The sequence below is a fragment of the Peromyscus maniculatus genome, chromosome 7 (genome assembly GCF_049852395.1).
Source record: "Peromyscus maniculatus bairdii isolate BWxNUB_F1_BW_parent chromosome 7, HU_Pman_BW_mat_3.1, whole genome shotgun sequence".
Classification (NCBI taxonomy): Eukaryota; Metazoa; Chordata; class Mammalia; order Rodentia; family Cricetidae; genus Peromyscus; species Peromyscus maniculatus.
Window position 1 is genome coordinate 117,786,460 of NC_134858.1, and position 18,129 is coordinate 117,804,588.

The 18,129-nt window shown below is 49.0% G+C and overlaps 1 protein-coding gene across 2 annotated transcripts; it reads right to left on the bottom strand.

Annotated features, from left to right (window-relative positions):
• Positions 1-1,555: 1,555 nt before the first annotated feature.
• Cx3cr1 (C-X3-C motif chemokine receptor 1) lies at positions 1,556-17,767 on the bottom strand. 2 transcript variants are annotated; one of them, XM_042282012.2, is made up of 2 exons: positions 17,667-17,767; positions 1,556-4,213 (listed from the first exon to the last, which is right to left on the bottom strand). In XM_042282012.2, exon 2 carries the CDS (start codon positions 4,202-4,204, stop codon positions 3,134-3,136), a length of 1,071 nt encoding a protein of 356 aa, XP_042137946.1. In that variant the 5' UTR covers positions 4,205-4,213; positions 17,667-17,767; the 3' UTR covers positions 1,556-3,133. The 2 variants fall into 2 exon arrangements, with proteins under 2 accessions (XP_042137946.1, XP_006996192.1); XM_006996130.4 differs by lacking the exon at positions 17,667-17,767 and adding an exon at positions 14,908-15,024.
• Between the last annotated feature and the right edge of the window lie 362 nt (positions 17,768-18,129).

Consider the following 18,129-nt stretch of genomic DNA (forward strand, 5'->3'; position numbering starts at 1 on the left):
TGTAGAAAAGAAAATATTTGCTTCCCTAACTTTTGTTTCTCAGGCCAGAAGAATTCGTTCTTCCCCACATGGGAGTCTCATAAAACATGAGAGTTTTAATGAAAACTCTCAAGGCTCAACAGTTGGAATGAGGACCCGGCATTGAAGGGGAGTGGGGTGCGTGTGCGTGTGCGTGTGCGTGTGCGTGTGCGTGTGCGTGTGCGTGTGCGTGTGTGTGTGTGTGTGTGTGTCACCAACCTCTGCTAGCTGAGCCAACCTCACAGACAGCAGAGCCAGGCCAAGAAATGTCCTTCCAGCTGTGCGGTTAGCTGATGTTCTAAGAGCCTCGTGCCCTCACAGGAATTCACACCCATCGCTCCTGGCACCACAGACCCTTTTTTACTCAGAGAAGCTCTTATCTCTACAGTCTTGGGTCTTGTGTTGTTATCTCTGAGCTATCACAGTCAAGCCTCTTCTTTCTACAGAAATCAAGCCCCACCGCACATCTTTAATCCCAGTACCCAGAGGCAGAGGCCGACAGATCTCTGCGTTCCAGACAAGCCAGGGTTACATAGTGAGACTCTATCCCGAAAAATAAAATCACGGAGGGCAGAGGCATGGTCTCACTGCCTTGGAAACTTCTGTGGAGCCCAGCTCCTATGTCATGTAGAAATGTGCTTCAAAAAGAGTTTGTAACCAACTGTCATCATATGGAGGTCATACATACACATCAAAAACTAAGTGGGGGCTGGAGAGGCGGTTCACCGGACGAAGATGCTTGCCACCAAGCCTCACAACCTGAGTTTGATCCCAGGCCGCCCCACATGATGGAAGGAGAACCCTGACTTCTGCAATTTGTCTTCTGAGTTCCTCCGTGTGTGTGTGTGTGTGTGTGTGTGTGTGTGTGTGTGTGTGTGTGTGTGTGTGTTTGCGCGCACTCGCGCACGCGTGCTCGTGCGTTACACTACCGATCAATCCATCAGGGTTAGAAACTTTCAAGAAAGCTGAAACAGCTCTTCCTGTGGTTGGCAGTCAAGATGGTACTGCCGAGAGAAAAGATGCTGCCGCTAACAGACTTACGGACTTCATCACCACCCGATAAGTCAAGATGAAGATGCCTTAGACTCAGGACTAGTTGGCCTTCCCTATAGAACTTCGATTTTTTTTCTTTTTTTGAATCACTGGCTCGATCTGTAGACCAGGTTTGCCTTGAACTCACAGAGATCCACTTGCCTCTGCCTCATGAATGTTGTCATTTAAAGGGGTGGGTGGGCTTTGCTTTTTGATAAAATTGTATATACTTGGAGAGAAGAGCTGAAACATTTCCACACCCTTTGGTCTAGTTATTCCCATGGCAAAGAATTTATCTGATATAAATAACTGAACAGGAAAAAGAAAATTCCACAGATTAGAGTGCTGTGAGATTTCTATTTGCTAAAAACAGGAAGGACACCAAATGTTTATCGACAGAATTATAAGTAAAATAGACACAGTGTAGGTATGTCTAACCGTGTGACCCAGGACAGTGGTGAATATAGAGTAACACCAAATCATAAATTTACTTAAAACACTTAAATGATATTTTTGAAATTAAAAGTTTATTTACTAAGCCTGGCATGGTGGCACACACCTTTAATCCCAGCACTTGGGAGGTAGAGGCAGGAGGATTTCTGTGAGTTCGAGACGAGCTTGGTCTTCAGAGGCAGTTTCAGAATAGCCAGGGTTACACAGAGAGAGCCTGTCTTGAAAACTAAAAAGGTTTTTTTTTTTTTTTCTTTTTTAAACTTATTTTATGTGCATGTATGTCTGTTCACCATGTGCGTGTCTGGTGCTCTCAGAAACCAGAAGAGGGTGTTGGATCACCTGGAACTGGAGTTATAGACTGTCGTTAGACACTACGTGGGTGCTGGGGTTGAATCTCCCACTCCCCAGTCCTCTGGAAGAGCAGCCAGTGCTCTTAACCACTGAGCCATCTTTCCAGTCCCCCCACTTTGGAAACTCAATTTTGAGGTTCTCAATTGTGACCTTTGTAGAAGACAGCATCATGTTGCAATGTTAAAACATTGGACAAGCCAGTGAGGGACATGACTCAGTCTGTCGTCCGTGAAACAAACATGTAAACTGCCAAGGAGATGTCAGACACACCACAATGAGCCACATGCCACAACTTCCTCAATGAGGCCACCATCTGGGAGAGACTTCTAAAATGGTTAATACAGTGCCACACAGGAACAGAGAGCAATTTGAAATCCAGTGTTTTTTTAAAAAGCAAGTTACAAAACTATACTGTCCCAGAATTCTCAGTCAAACTATAAATGAGGCCCGAGTCAGTAAATGCAGGCATGAAGGCTCTCCTGTGGTTAGATCATACACGATGCTTTCAGGGTGGGGGACAGAAAGCAAGCTGCTCTCACAGCCTGGGTCTTGCATTGGCAGCAGAGAGATAGTTATGGGTCTGCAGATCTAGGTATTGTTGGGCTGGCAGTAGACACAGGCTAGTTACTGAGGGGAGAGCCTGAGTCAGCCCCAGACTCTTTTTCTGTCTCATCAGGGTTGTTCCCATCCTCCAAGTTATAGAAATAGTCTCCCTCAATCTCTAACCTTGAGATTCCAACAGTATCTTAGAACAGTTCTATTTTCAATACCACTACCTAGTCAAGGGACGGAAAGGGACACAACTTGGTCAATGGAAGCCCTTCCCTGGGAATGTTGACCTTGAAATCAGAGAGAGATGAGGTCCTTCTCTGATGATAAAGCTATGGAATGTGGGCCTGGATTACTTGTCACTACTCAAAGATCTGAAGGTCATAGAGGGGACATTCTAGCTAGATTCAATCCTTGATTTCTACTCAGTTTGAGTATTTAGTCACCCCCTTATCCACCTGGTCATGGGGATAACCCTCACCAACTCTTTTGTAATTAGTTGGGTTAGAACCTTTGTAAGCCCCAATGATCAGCATTTACAGTAAGAGATATGTGTGTCTTTCAAGAACTGAACAGAAAAATTTCAAAAACACGATGGGACTGTTTTGTCGGCATCTGGTCCATATTTCTTGCACATAAGACGCAGCAGGAAAAGTAGGTCTGTCCTCATTACAGAGGGTCAGAGTCAAGAGCTCGGGTTCTGAGTGGAGTCAGGGTCGTGAAGACCCTTTCAGAGCAGAAGAGAGCCCTCTCCCTCACTTGTGTACCGGGTAAAGCTGCTCAGGATGCTATCCTGCCTGCTCCTCTGGGATTCCGGCGGGAAGCTGACGTGGATGGAACGACCGCACAGGACAGCCAGGCACTTCCTGTACAGGTGTCCCAGGTATCTCCTGAACTTCTCCCCAGCGAAGGCGTAGATAAAGGGGTTGAGGCAGCAGTGACTAAATGCCACTGTCTCTGTCACGCTGAGGGCCAACCTCAGGCCCCTCTTCACGTCACAACTAGGGAAGAAGTTGTAGAATTTGAGAGTCTCCATGAAAATCACGATGTTGTAGGGTGTCCAGAAGAGGAAGAAGACCACCACCACAAGCAGGATGAGTCTGACGGCCCTGGCTTTCTTGCGATTCTTACAGGAAAACAAGGTCTGGATGATTCGGAAGTAGCAAAAGCTCATGATAAGCAGGGGCAGCGTGAAGCCCAGGATGTTGACTTCCAAATTTCGGAGCACGGGCCAGATTTCCTGGAGGACTTGGGGGTAGTCACCAAGACATTCGTTTTCCTTTCTCTTGGTGAACATGAACTGGGGTGCCGCCACCAAGATGGCTGCTGCCCAGACACCCAGGCTGATGGTGACACCATGCTGCACTGTTCGGTTGTTCATGGAGTTGGCGGCCAGGACAATAGCCAGGTACCTATCGATGCTGATGACCGTAATGAAGAATATACCCCCGAAGAAGCCGATGAAGAAGAAGGCAGTGGTGAGCTTGCACACAGCATTGTGGAGGCCTTCCTCACTGATGACATAGTGAGTCCAGAAGGGCAAGGTGGCCACGAAAAGCAGATCACTCAAGGCCAGGTTTAAGAGGTAGATGTCGGTGACGCCCTTGGGCTTCCGGCTGTTGGTGACGGCCAGCACCACTAACAGATTTCCCACCAGACCAAAGGCGAAGACGAGGGAGTAGAAAATGGACAGGAAGATGGTCCCAAAGTCCACGATGTCACCCACATAACAGGCTTCCGCAGAATCATCATACTCAAAGTTCTCGTACTCTAGGTCCAAGTTAGGGAAGAAGGTGGGCATGGCGAGGTCCTGGAACAGAGGGGGAGACATTAGCCTTAGAGGATTGCAGTTCTCTCTGGCTGTCTGGAGTAAACAGGAAGAAACAAACACTGACTGGTGGTTTACTACATTTCATCCTCACTCATGCTATCTTTTAAAACATTTATTTTTATTTTTGAAACAGAGTCTCAATATGCAGCCATGACTGGCTTGGAATGAAATACATAGACCAGATTGGCCTGCATCTCACAGAGATCTGTCTGCCTCTACTTCCTGAGTGCTGGGATTAAAGGCATGCGCCTACACCACACTGGCTGCTTTTTTAAAAAATGTATTTTATTCAAAATTAAGTGTTATGTGTGTTTGTGTGTGGGAAGGTACATGTGTGAGTGCAGGTACTTGTTGAGTCCTGACGAGGACATTGGATCCCCCGGAGCTGGAGTTACAAGTGGTTTTGGGCTACCCTGCCATGGGGCTACCCTGTCATGGGGCTACCCTGTCATGGGGGCTACCCTGCCATGGGGCTACCCTGCCATGGGGCTACCCTGCCATGGGGCTACCCTGTCATGGGGCTACCCTGCCATGGGGGCTACTCTGACATGGGGCTACTCTGACTTGCATTTCTTCACTCTCTGATGAGATTTGGAATTACCATGGAAACAGATGTCATGGCGTGACTGTGAGGGATTTGATTCATTCATTTATAATATTTATAAAGATCTGTTTATTTTATGTGTACACATGTGTGTGCCTGATGTCCAAACCAGAAGAGGGTGTTGGATTCCCTGAAACTTGAGTTACAGACAGTTGGGATCCACCATGTGGGTGGTGGGAATTGAACCCAGGTCCTCTGGAAGAGCAGACAGTGCTCTAAACTGCTGAGTCATCTCTCCAGCCCCATGTGAGGGATTTTAACAAGGGAGAAAGACCTACTCTAGCCAGGTGGCGGTGGTGCACATCTTTAATCCCAGCACTCGGGAGGCCGAGGCAGGTGGATCTCTGAGTTTGAGGCCAGCCTGGTCTACAGAGCGAGTTTCAGGACAGTCAGGGCAACACAGAGAAACCCTGTCTTGAAGAACAAACAAACAAATGAACACCCTACTCTCAATGTAGATGGAGCCATTTCATGGGTTGGGTCCTAAACCTGACAGAAAAGGAGATAATGAGCCGAGCTTCAGCACATCACTGGGCTTTCCAACTTACAGGTGCATTGTGAGCAGCTGACACACTCCCGCCACCATGGCCTCTCCCCTTCTACCAGAACAATCCCGTCAACCGGTGAGCCACCTCCTCTAGGAGGAAGATTCACGCCTGCTGAGTTCAGAAAGCCCTGTCAGGCAGTGTTCAGTACTGAGCAGCTGGAATGTTGCTAAATCACAGAGATGCTTTCCTCAGAGAAAAAGGCCTGCAGCCTGGAGTCGAGAATGAGCTCCACCACAGACAGCCTCGGCCCAGTCCTTCACAGAAGAGCCTGTGACTTCTTCCTCCCGTAAGCCGCTTCTTGTCCGGTATTTGGTCACCAGCCATGAGGAAAATAACCAGCGTAGCCCCACACTCCTGTTTCATGGTACCCAGGACTTTAGGGTTAATACTGTGTGGGAAATGCCTTCATCACAATAGCACTGGATTGGCCGTCTCACAGCCTGAGGTGGAGAGGAAGCTTTGTTTTAACCTGGGCTCTGTGTTCTCAGAAGGGCTGGCTGACCCAGGCAGAGGATGGTTCAGCCAGCGCTGTCCTTGGTTTGAGTGTCTAAGCTATCAGGGTGTTCCCAGCCCCAACCCACTCCCTATTCGTTCTCTATTTCCTCATGGGCAAGAATGGGACAAGAGGACACTTTTCCATAGGCTGGGTGATAAGACGCGCCCTCTTCCCGTTTGCTTCCCCCAGGATGTGATGGTTGCTCACTCCATACTGCTCCCCTGGGCATCCTCTTCTGTCTCTTGAAACCACAGACAGAACCCTCAGAAGTCTCGAGGCATCTCAGAGCACACTTCCTGAATGCCATTGCCTCTTTCCCCATTGAAACGGAAAGCAAAGCTCATGGTTTTTAACAGAAGAAGTTTCCAAACCCACTGCACCCTGCTCAAGGTGGTTCCACCCACGGCTCCTCCCTGCATCACCTGCCTGTGAATTCTGCACCTCAGCCAGCCCCTTTTGTAATGGACTGGGCCGAGGGAGGCTGTCTGCTCTGGACCACTCAGGCTGTGATGGAGCTCTCAAATCCAGGGCAAGCGTACGTGTCTTTGCTCCAAGCTGCAGGACCTTTTTTCTAATGTGTGACAAGACAAACAGAACCTCTGCTGTTGTGTTACTCAGCAGCGTCCAAGCCGGTCATCACCAGCCACCACCTCACGGGCTCTCTAATCTCTACAGCGGTCACCTCAAGACCAAGGACACTGCTGTGTGGTTAGAATGCTTGCCTGAAAGCACAAAGCCTTGGGTTCAATCTGCACCATCGCGCTAACTAAGCCTGCTGGGATATGCTTGTAATTCCAGCAACTGGGAGATGGAGGCAGGAGGTCAGAGTTCAAGGTTACCTTACCTCACTTTAGCTGCATAGTAAGCTTCAGTTCAACCTGGGATATTTGAGACTTTGTCTCAAAAATAAGCTAGTAAGTCAATAAATAAATAAATACCCCCCAAACCCCATGACATTTCATATGTATAGAGTTGACAGATAAGCAAGCAGGAATTGTTACTTAGCCCCTGGGGCTTGTAAACGAGGCTTAAATTCCCTAACTGGGGAAGACGTGCCATGCGGTAATATGAAAGCAGACCCTTAGAGGTCATAAATGAGGGACCCCAGGAAGTCACTTTCTTCCTCCTTCTCCCTGTGTGAAGTTAGCAAAGCTGACCTTAAGAGGAGCCCAAACCAGGACTCACTGTTCTGCCTCCGTGTGCCTGGGTTCTGTCTGCCAGCCCCACAGCTTCTGTGAACTAATGGACGGTGAACTCGGAGCCCGGCTTGATGGGGGGGGGGGGGTCCCTCTGCAGACTGAGCTGTTTAAGGAGAGAGCCTATTCCAATGTGTTACTCACAGCACACACTTGCAGAGCCCTTCCAACCTTTAGACACATCCGAGCTAGCTGTGGAGTCTCACGTATTGTCAGACCCTGGGCGCTGTGGAAATGTGGTATTTAAAAATATTATTTTTTTCCACTGACATGAAAAGTACCCCATTTCCTGCTTATTTTGAAAGTGGAGGAGAGAGAGTCTCTCTTTATGAAGCTCTCTGTTCAGTCCAGACAGAACGAACTGAACCACAGTGAATCTGGAGGACAAAATACCAAACCTGCTTCAGGACAAACCCTGAGATCCATGTGAGGTCCCAGGGACATTTGTGAAAAGGTTGGAAGAGGCTGTGTGCCTGAGTCTCTCTGGAGGATAAGTTAGTGGTGGAGGCATCGATCCTGGAGGCTAAAGGAAGGGAAAGGGAGATGAAGTTTTCACCACATGTGCTTGGATTTTTTTCTTAGCCATGTAAGTAGTCTCCAACTGGAAAATATTTTAATTGATTGACTTTCAATTTTAAAAATCAGCAAAAATATGGATTTTATGAAAAGCTAAAGTAAGTAATAATACAATGACAAGTTCCAAGAAAGTACCATCTTCCAATTGTGGCCTTCTGGAGAATTGTGCAGGGAATGCAGATGTCTTTTGTAGCTGTGGGTCCTGGGCCCTTAGACCTGACAGTCCTGTAGGTGCCTGGTGTACTGAATGAACTCGTGAGCAAGTGAGTGAGTAAAAGCAAGACCTAGAGGACTAAGGTAAGCCTCAGCATGTGGGGCCCCAGCAGGGGCTGGCCAGGCTCCACAGCTGGAACAGTGTGGGAAGGATCCTCTCTCACTCATCACAGTGGCCATGTCTGTTGGTGGGACAGACATTCGTGCCAGAAATCTCAGCAGCGTCTGTGTCTTCTAGGCAACTTATGAGAAGCTGTGTGAGTCAGAGGTGACACACTTGTACATCTCTTTTATCTACCTGGGCTTGTAGGCTGTGTCGGCTCAAACCCAGTGTCTTCAGATGAGCCCCAGAGCCTAAGGATTCCACTGAAACCTCACATCAGCGAAGAACACTCTCTTCGCCTGACTCATTCTCTAACCTCATAGCCAGAGCAAAGAAACCTTCTGGTCTGATCTGAGCAAGCCTTTTTTTTTTTTTTTTTTTTTTTTCCTTCTGGGTCCTCTGAGATAGCTAGAGGATTGGGAGGTGAACCTGAAGACAGGGCTTCCTGGCAGCAGAGAGAGTCCAGCCAGGAATCCAGGTGATTTTCAGTTTGAGGCCAGCCTGGGCTACATAATAAGGCAGAGGCCAGCCTGAGGTCACAGGCCTGCCCCATGGCAGTTAACCCGAGGTTTTACTAACTGATATTGAACTGTGGAGTCTGAGTTGAGCCCAGAAGCAGAGCTTGGAATGTTCTAGATCAGCAGTTCTTATCCTGTGGGTCTCCCTAAGACCATCGAGAAACAGATATTTACATTACAGTTTCTAACAGTAGCAAAATTACAGTTATGAAGTAGCAACAAAAATAATTTTATGGTTGGGCTCACCACAACATGAGGAACTATTAAAGGGTCTCAGCATTAGGGAGGCTGAGAACCACTGCTCTCGATCCAGATGGAAATGATTTCTGTATGACCCACTTTCTAAAACTCCCTCCTCACTCTCACTGGCCATCCTGGCCATCCTTTCTCGTGCCCACTCCCTTATTCCTAGCTTTCCTCGTGCGTGGGGTGGGGGCACTTTCACCTGCGGCTTCCAATCAGTTCCCTGTCTCTTTACTTCCCTTCCCCTTAGGCGGCCAAGTTCTTTTCTTCTTGCTGGCATCTTTTTATGATGTGCCCTCTCTTTGCCTCCACATCCTGGTTATTGATTTTTAAATCCAGGGTCTCTCTCTAGATCTTCACTCTCCTGGGTCCCTCAGTGCGGCTTTTTAGTTTGTTCCGAGGATTGAACTCGGGTCCCAGGCTTGCAGTACAAGCGCTCTGCTGACAGAGCTGTGGCTCCTGTCTCTGGCCGTCCTATTTTCTTTCTTTTCTTTTTCTTTTTTTAAGCACACATGTCTCAGGGCACAGAGAGAGCAGTGGCTGCAGCAGGAAGGACATTTCACAATTTCCACCCCGTTTTCTGTGCCAGTTAGCTGACTGATGGCCCTCTGCTTGTATAGCTAGGAGCCCACTTAAAGTATCTGACAACGTTACCCAGCAGGGTTTAGCCCACATCAAAGGTACACTGCCAAGCCAAAAAATACCACCAAGGGAAATCGAACCAGAAACCACAGAAGCCCCTGGGTAAAGGAGTCTCCTCCTTCGAAAACATGCCATTATTAGGGGTTTGACACCTCTCCTCCCTTTTCCTCTTTAAAGCACTATGTGGTATTTATTTATTTCTATCAAAATAAACTGCAAAAATTTAAAAGCAAATGTTTTATCACTTTTTTTAAGTAATGGAGAAACAGCCTTTTTTTTTTTTTTCTTTTCTGAGACAGGGTTTCTCTGTGTAGTTTGGTGCCTGTCCTGGATCTTGCTCTGTAGACCAGGCTGGCCTTGAACTCACAGAGATCTGCCTGGCTCTGCCTCCCGAGTTTTGGGACTAAAGGTGTGCGCGACCACCGCCTGGCAGAACAGCCTTTTAATAATAAGACAGGGTCTCATACTATCACTCATACTGACCCAGAATTTCCTATTTAGCCTCACTTGGCCTCAAACTCATTGTAATCCCCCTGCCTGAACCTCCTGACTACTGGTATTAAAGGTGCCAGCCACCAAGCTCATGTTAATTAAGTCACATAGAGTGCATGAGCAAGTCGTCACGCTCACAGGCAGGCTCTGGGAAACCGGGAATGTGGAGCACACAGCTTGTGTCTGCAGTGGAGGGATGTGGATGCCTGCTTTCCACCCAGAAGGCTGGGAATGGATGTAGCACAGGGGTCACCAACCTCTACAGGACATGTGACATCTCCCCTAAGGATGGTTCCTATTGTCTGAGAAACAAAGATAAAGGTAAAGGTCTAGGGAGGGAGAGCCTGGGATGAACAGACTAGCTGGGGAATTTGGGTGTGGCCTGGCCTTACAGATAAGAACAGGTCACCAGGCTACTAACTATATCCATTCCAATTCAAACTGTATATGAGTTCATTATGCTGCATAAACTTTGGGTCAGATTAATTTTGGTGTGTGACTTAAAACAATTATTTGCAAGGTTTTGTATAATAAAGTGTACTTTTTGTTGTTGTTTTGTTTTTGAGACAGAGTCTCTCTAAGTAGCCCAGGCTGTTGTCCTGGAAATATAGACCCAGCTGGCCTTGAACTCACAGGGATCCTTCTGCCTCTTGAGTGTTGGGATTAAAGGCATGCACCACCATCCCTGGGCTATAAAATTTACTTTTTAAAAAAGAAAAGCTAGCTGGGTGGTGGTGGTGGTGGCGGCGGCGGCGGCGGCGGCGGCGGCGGCGGCGGCGGCGGCGCACACCTTTAATCCCAGCACTTGGGAGGCAGAGACAGGTGGATCTCTGTGAGTTCAAGGCCAGCCTGGTCTACATAGCGAGATCCAGGACAGCCAGGGCTACACAGAGAAACCCTGTCTTGAACCTGCCCCACCCAAAGTATTTGTTGTCAAAACCCCACACAAATAACAACAAAAACCAAAACCCATACAACCAGTGAGATGGCTCAGTGGGTGAAGGCATTTGACGAGAAGTCTGACGACTCAAGTTCAGTCCGTGGAATGAACGCACTTGGAAGAAGAGACCTGACTCCGGGAGCTGCCCACTGACCTCTGCACACACACCGGGATACACATGGCTGCACATGGCACACAAAGTAACTAACGTAATAAAAGAATACAACCGCCGGGCGGTGGTGGCGCACGCCTTTAATCCCAGCACTCGGGAGGTAGAGGCAGGCGGATCTTTGTGAGTTCGAGGCCAGCCTGGGCTACCAAGTGAGTTCCAGGAAAGGCGCAAAGCTACACAGAGAAACCCTGTCTCGAAAAAAAAAAAAAAAAAAAAGAATACAACCATTCTATTTCAGCATGTTGTCTAGGGATCATCACTTCTTTGATGGGGGTCAAGCTATGAAGGAAAAGCAGGGAAATAAATAGTGTGTCAGTCAGGATTGTGTTAACACATAGAAAGGAGACTGTGGTCAGGCAGGGTGTGAGGGAGGCTTGGGGGTCCTAGCAAGGTTCTTTTCATTGTGTGGTGTGTGGATGTGTTATGTGTATATGTGGTTTGTGCATGTGTGTGGTCTATGCATAGGTATGATATGTGTGTGTGTGTGTGTGTGTGTGGTGTGTATGGGGATGTAAGTGTGTTTGGTATGTGTGTACCTACTTGTGCATGTGTGTGGTCTATGCATAGGTATGATGTGTGTGTGTGTGTGTGTGTGTGTGTGTGTGTACCTACTTGTGCATGTGTGCTATTCTTCAGCACTTTCTACCTTCTCTCTTGATACAGGGTCTCATTGTCCTGGACGTTTCTGGGTAGTCCAGGCTGACTGGCCCGTGAGCCCCAGGGATCACCTCTGCCCCTCAGTGCTCCAATCATTAGTGTGCACTGCCACACCAGGGGTTTTTATGTGAGTTCTGGGGGTGGAATTTGGGCCTTGGAGCTTGCAAGGCGGTTAGCACATTATGAACCCCCAGGAGGGAGGCAGACCCCAGATTCAATCAGAAACCCTCGGCTTCCTTTGGTTTTTCTTGGCAGGAAATGACATGAGTGACATAAGCATCTCCCGTTCCTGAGACTCCTGGGCATTAGTGTCATCAAGGCTGGCTAGGGCCCTGGCTCCATCGCCCTGGCTCCATCGCCCTGGCTCCATCGCCCTGGCTCCATCGCCCTGGTCCCACTCCTTACCAGCCGGGTTTGGAACAGTGTGTGAGTTCGAAGCTCACCCCTAAGGGCCTGGTTTGGAAGTCTTCAGGCTTAGGACTCTGGGCTGGAGGCTGGGCTGGGGAGGTACAAGTGGATGTTCTGGACCACAAGCAAAGTTCTCTGGTTTGGGAAGACCGTGCCTGACATGGCCACCCTGGCACAGCTCGCTTGGGAGAGGAAGGAACTAGAACTCGTTTTTGAAGTGGACCGGCTCTAGCATGATGTCTTTTCTCCTGTTCCTATGACTTGGGGTCCTTAACAGCCTCCTTTGAAAATCGTCAGTGATTTTAAGATCCCTAAAGTCACGGAGCTTCACTTTCCCTGAAGTAGCAGACATATATTGTTTTTAAAAGCACATCTATTTATTTACTTATTATTTATATGTATGTGTGCATGTAATTGCACATGCTGCAACGTGGTCAGAGTTCATCTTAAGGTACTTTCCTTCTACCACGCATGTCCCGGGATCAAACTCAGGGAGTCAAGCTTGGCAACAGGGGCCTGGTCCACCGTGCTGGCCCATATTGTTTTTTAAGCACCAAAGAAGGTCCAGTCAGTGTGCGCAGGACTTACACACCACTCCCTAACCTTCACAGTGCACTCCATTGCCTGGGTCTCACCACTGGAAAGCAGGAAGCTGCGTCTTCACGGTCAGTGATGCGCAGCGCTGTCCAGGGCCAAGTCAGGACTGTGTCCCACGGCCTCTCTCTGCAATGGGTCAGCCCAAGTGCAGGGAGGGCAGGTTTTAAGCAGATTAGGATTGGGTAGGTTCTCCCCAGGGAACAGGGGTGTGTGAAGGCCAGGTTAGGCAGACTAAATTTGGGCTGGAACTCTTTTCTGCCCCGGCACCCTCCATAAAAGCAGAGGGGCGAGGGAAAGAGGAGGCGGGTGCACAGGATTCAAGGAAACTTGCAGGATTCCTACTTCCTCTCAGGGAGCTTCTAAGAGCTGCAGGCAGTCTCTGAGGAGAGGAGTCTTACTTCCTGTAGCTGCCCTCAATGGGTACAAGGAGCTCCCAGGAGGCAGCTGTCATGAGTAGGTACCCCACTGGGGTGAGCTTGGGCTAACTCAAGAGCATGCTCCTGTAGTGACCCCATAGACTCACTGCTTCACCACACTAGACTTGGGTATGGGGCTGTTCCTGCTGCCCAGGGGCCATCTCTGTGGCAAATGACGTTTGTTTACCTCTGTCCCAGAAGTCACTGAACACCCCCTCCCGGGGCCGTTTCTGTTTTCCAGAAGCCCCTGAGTCCAGGCACCGCCCCACCCTGCTGCTCGTAAGTGTCCGGGGCTCTACAGTTCAGGGCTTGCTCCGGTCCTGCTTCCTCTCAGTAGGCTCAGGTCCTCCCATGACCTGTGCCTGAGCAAGGTTTTCTTCCCTCCGCAAGTATTGCATTTCAAGTAGTGGAGACAGGAGGGGGGTGGAGTTAGGGGAACTTGGTGGGAGGGAGGAGGGAGGGAGGAGGGAGGAGGGAGGAGAGAGGAGGGAGGAGAATCCTCAACTCTCAGCCTTTCTCTGGACTCTGGCTGTAATCGCCCAGAGCAAGGCTGCAGGCACTTGGGGTCTGTGTTTGCCAGAAGATAACACAGTCACCAAGGAAAAGCCAGCTGCAGCTGTCCTCAGGGGCCTCTGGAAGGGTCTGTCCGTGTCAAGCAGGAAAAGGTCTGTTCTTACTGTTTCCTTCCAAAGACCACATTTCCTAGTGGCGCAGACGGCTGAGCCCTGAGCCATGGTTATGAGCATTTATGAAACTGAGAAATGAGTTTGTGCCCAGTTTACTATAAATGCCATAAATGTTTATTATAACAACTGGAGAAGTTACCAAAATGGTATTTGAGAAAAGGGAAAAGAAATCCATAAAACTATGCAACTTTGCAGATTCGGGAAATACTCTTTCAGTTTTTCTCCATATAAATGCATATTTGTAGTAAAAATGCTGAAGTCATTTTGAATCATTATCATCAGTATTGTTATTGGAGATAGGGTCTCAAAAAGCCCAGGCTGGCCTCAAAATCCCTATGGAGCATGGATGCCCTTGAGCTCCTGACCCTCCTGCCTTTACCTCCTGAGTGCTGGGATCACAGGCCGAGCCACCATGCCTGATTTATGTGGTACTGGGGATTGGACTCAGGGCTTCTTGCACACTGGGCAAGCAGTCCGCCACCTGAGCTACATTTCCAGCATAGCGATTTTGTTTTTATATTCTCAGGCCTGTACACAATCCAGGGGAACCGATGAGCACCTGCCCCTCGGTTCTCGGGATTATCAACTCACAGTTAATATTTCATCTAGCTCCTACTTCATGGCTAAATTAAACGATTAATTTCATCTATAAACACTCAAATGTGGGTCTCTGAAGAATAAGCGCTTTTTTAAAAAGGAAATAAAAACCATCAATGCTAGTTTTTGTAGCTGTTATTGTTTGTTTAAAACAAGCTGGCCAGAACTCATGACATAGCCTAGACTGCTTTCAAATTTATAGCAATCCTCCTGCTTCAGCTTTCTAAGTGCTGGGATTAGAGCATGAACCACCAAGTCTGACTGACAGTTGAATTTTAATCTATAAGAACACCAATATTTCCTATCACCCAAATGTGATTTTGTATCGGCTGCCTCCGCCCCTTTCTGGTAATGTTCAGTCTGAACCTTTCTCCACAACGCTAAAATGGAATTACTCACGCTTCACGTTGTGAGTGTTCAAAAGGTCTAATTGCAGAACCCCATCCTCCACACCCCACCCCAGTTTTATCTGCATCTTCAGGAAAATGGACACAGAAAGCAAACACATCAGGTCCCTGGCTGGCCTGACTCTTCCCACCCCAGGTGTGGGAGAAGTCCTCTGCACTTACCTGGGCAGATAGGAACGGAACTTCTGCAGGAAATGCCAGTCGGTCCCCCAGTCCCACACAAACTCCACCAGACACCAATGCTTCCCTCTCTCTGAGGGCATCTTATTTGTGAAGTTAGCCAATAGCATCTGGTTTCCTGTGAGGTGGCCTATCTTTAGATGCTGTGGCGAGCAAGCTCAGAAGCTCCAGGCTGGACCAGTTATCACAAGGGAGCCTGCATTTCAAGTCTAAGGGACTGGTGCCTGGGGCAGACCTGGGGATGGCTGGGGGCTGTGTCATATATTCCCAGCGAGATGACAGTCCATAGCTCTGGAGGCCAGCAGAGCACAAGCCAGGCCTCAAGATCTCATTAATAGGGGCCTCAGGCAAGCTGTGAGAGCCCCCTCAACTTTCCATCCATCTTAGAAAGCATCTGGTACCCACTGGGCAGCCCTGGGCATAGGCTCCCTGACCTCGTCACCTTTCACTTCGGCAAGGTCTACTGCCCGCTTGTGCCTGCCTGCCGAGGGCACACACCGTGAGGAGGTTCTTAGGAGGCTGTTTTTGAGGTAGGAGCACCACACTGAAAGTGCCTGCCCACCAGCAGGCACCCACCCCACTTGCTCACCTTCCCCTGCAGAGGCCAAGAGCCCTCACTGACTCTGACACTGGCCCTTCCCCTTGGCCCCAGCAGCTAGGTCTGGGGTACCCAGAGTCAGCTCCTTGTCCTCACTCTGTCCCGCGTCAGCTCTTGATTTTTGTTTTTTATTTTTATTAATTCTTTGGAAATTTACACTTGGTATGTGGATCATGTTCATCCCTCCGCCTGCCTCCTCCCACATGCACTGCTGTTCCAAACCCTCCCAACCTTGCTCCTCATTCATTTCTGCTAAACTTTTTTGAAGGTTTATTTTATTATCAATTATGCATATGTGAATGTGAATGCAGGTGCCCATGGAGGCCAGAGGACTGAGATCTCCCTGGAGCTGGGGTTACAGGCAGTTGTGAACTCCCCACCATGGGTGCTAGGAACTGAACTTGTGTCTTCTGCAAGGGCAGTATGTGCTTTGGTTTTGTTTGTTTGATTTTGTTGTTGCTGAGACACATCCCACGTATCCTGGGCCGGCCTTTAAATGACTCGAGAGTTGAAGACAACCTGAGCTTCTCATCCTCCTGCCTCCACCTCCCAAGGGCTGAGATGTCCCACCACGTCTGGTTTACGAGGTGCTGGGGATCAAACTCAAGGGCTTCATATGTGCTGGGCAAGCAGGCTACCAGCCCAGACATGTCCTCCCACACTCACTCTCCCCTGTCCTCAGCCACACTCACTTTCCCTGTCCTCCCACACTCACTCTCCCCTGTCCTCCCACACTCAGCTCTCCCCTGTGCTCAGTCACACTCACTCTCCCCTGTCCTCCCACACTCACTTTCCCTGTCCTCCCACACTCACTCTCCCTGTCCTCCCACACTCACTCTCCCCTGTCCTCCCACACTCAGCTCTCCCCTGTCCTCCCACACTCACTCTCCCCTGTCCTCCCACACTCACTCTCCCCTGTCCTCCCACACTCACTCTCCTCTGTCCTCCCACACTCACCCTCCCCTGTCCTCCCACACTCAGCTCTCCCCTGTCCTCCCACACTCACCCTCCCCTGTCCTCCCACACTCAGCTCTCCCCCCTCTCCTCTGTCCTCATCCACACTCAGCTCCTGTCTGGAATCTGGCCAAGATTCTCCCACTGTTCCTGTCAAACAGTCTCATCAGTGTTCATTTCTGACACAACTCCATCTCCAGCTGGGGCCTGGAGAGCACCCTGTGCCCACCAATCCCTTCTGTCTGTCTGTCTGTCTGTCTGTCTTCACCTCAGCATTCCAAGTATGCAGAGAGCAATCCTGAGCTCTCCAGGTTTAACACTCAGGGCGCTTCCTCTGCTCCCTGTCTGTCTGTGAGCTTGTTCTCAACAACCTTTTACTTCCCACTGCATTCTAACCGCTTCCTCTTCCTCCAGACACACACACACACACACACACACACACACACACACACACACGCCCCACCACACACACACACACACACAAGCCCCCTGCCACACACACACACCCGCCACACACACACACACACACACACACACACACACACACACACACACACACACACTCACACACACACACACACACACCCTTCCCAGTGCATGTGCTGGGAGTGCTGGCCTCCCTGCCTCACCTGCTGTGGGCTGACAAGTCAGTCTGTCCTTTCCATGGGTGCCACAGCTGATAGAACTCTGTGATGAGTGTCAGCACACTCGTGCCTGTTTCCTATTCCCCCGGATGGACACCCACATCACTGAGGAACACAATATTTAGGAGAGGCACTCAGCTCATGGAGCATTCCATTTTAGAGTAAGAAAGGAAGCAAGTCTGCTTTGGGACCTGAAGGCAACAAACAATACCTCATCAGTGTGTGTGTGTGTGTGTGTGTGTGTGTGTGTGTGGTGGTTGTGCCACATATGTATACTGTGTACAGCATAAATGAAATCCAGAAGAGTGCACTGATCCTCTGGAACTAGAGTTATAGGAAGGTGTGAGCCATCTGATGTGGGTACTGCGAACCTAACTTGTGACCTCTGGAAGGCAGTAAGCACTTTTAACCACTGAGTCTCTTTCCAGCCACTGATTTGTAGCACGAATTACTAGAAGATCTTATAATAAAATCAAACCCGGGAGCCAGGTATTGGGGTGAACGCTGAAAGATCAAAGAAACAGAACAAGCCACAGCTTCCTCACCTCACCAACTCCTCAGCTGATCCTGTTTCCTCAGACTGGAAGCCTCTGAGTCCTCATCCGAATGGTTCTCAGCTGAACTGCTGCTCAAAAGCCTAAAAGCTTAACCAGATTCTAGTTCCTGGTTTTCATGCCTTATATACCTTTCTGCTTCCTGCCATCACTTCCTGGGATTAAAGGCGTGAGTCACCATGCTGGGCTGTTTCCAGTGTGGCTTTGAACCGGATGGATCTCTGCCTCCCAAGTGATAGGATTAAAGGTGTGTGTGCCACCATTTTCTGGCCTCTATGTCTGTCTAGTGACTGTTCTGTCCTCTGACCCCAGATAAGTTTATTAAGGTGCACAGTATATTGGTGGACATACTATCACCACACTGATTAAATTATTTCTTTTAAAAAACTATTTTTATTATTTTACGTATATACATGTTTACCTGTATGTCTACCACCACATGTATACCTGGATC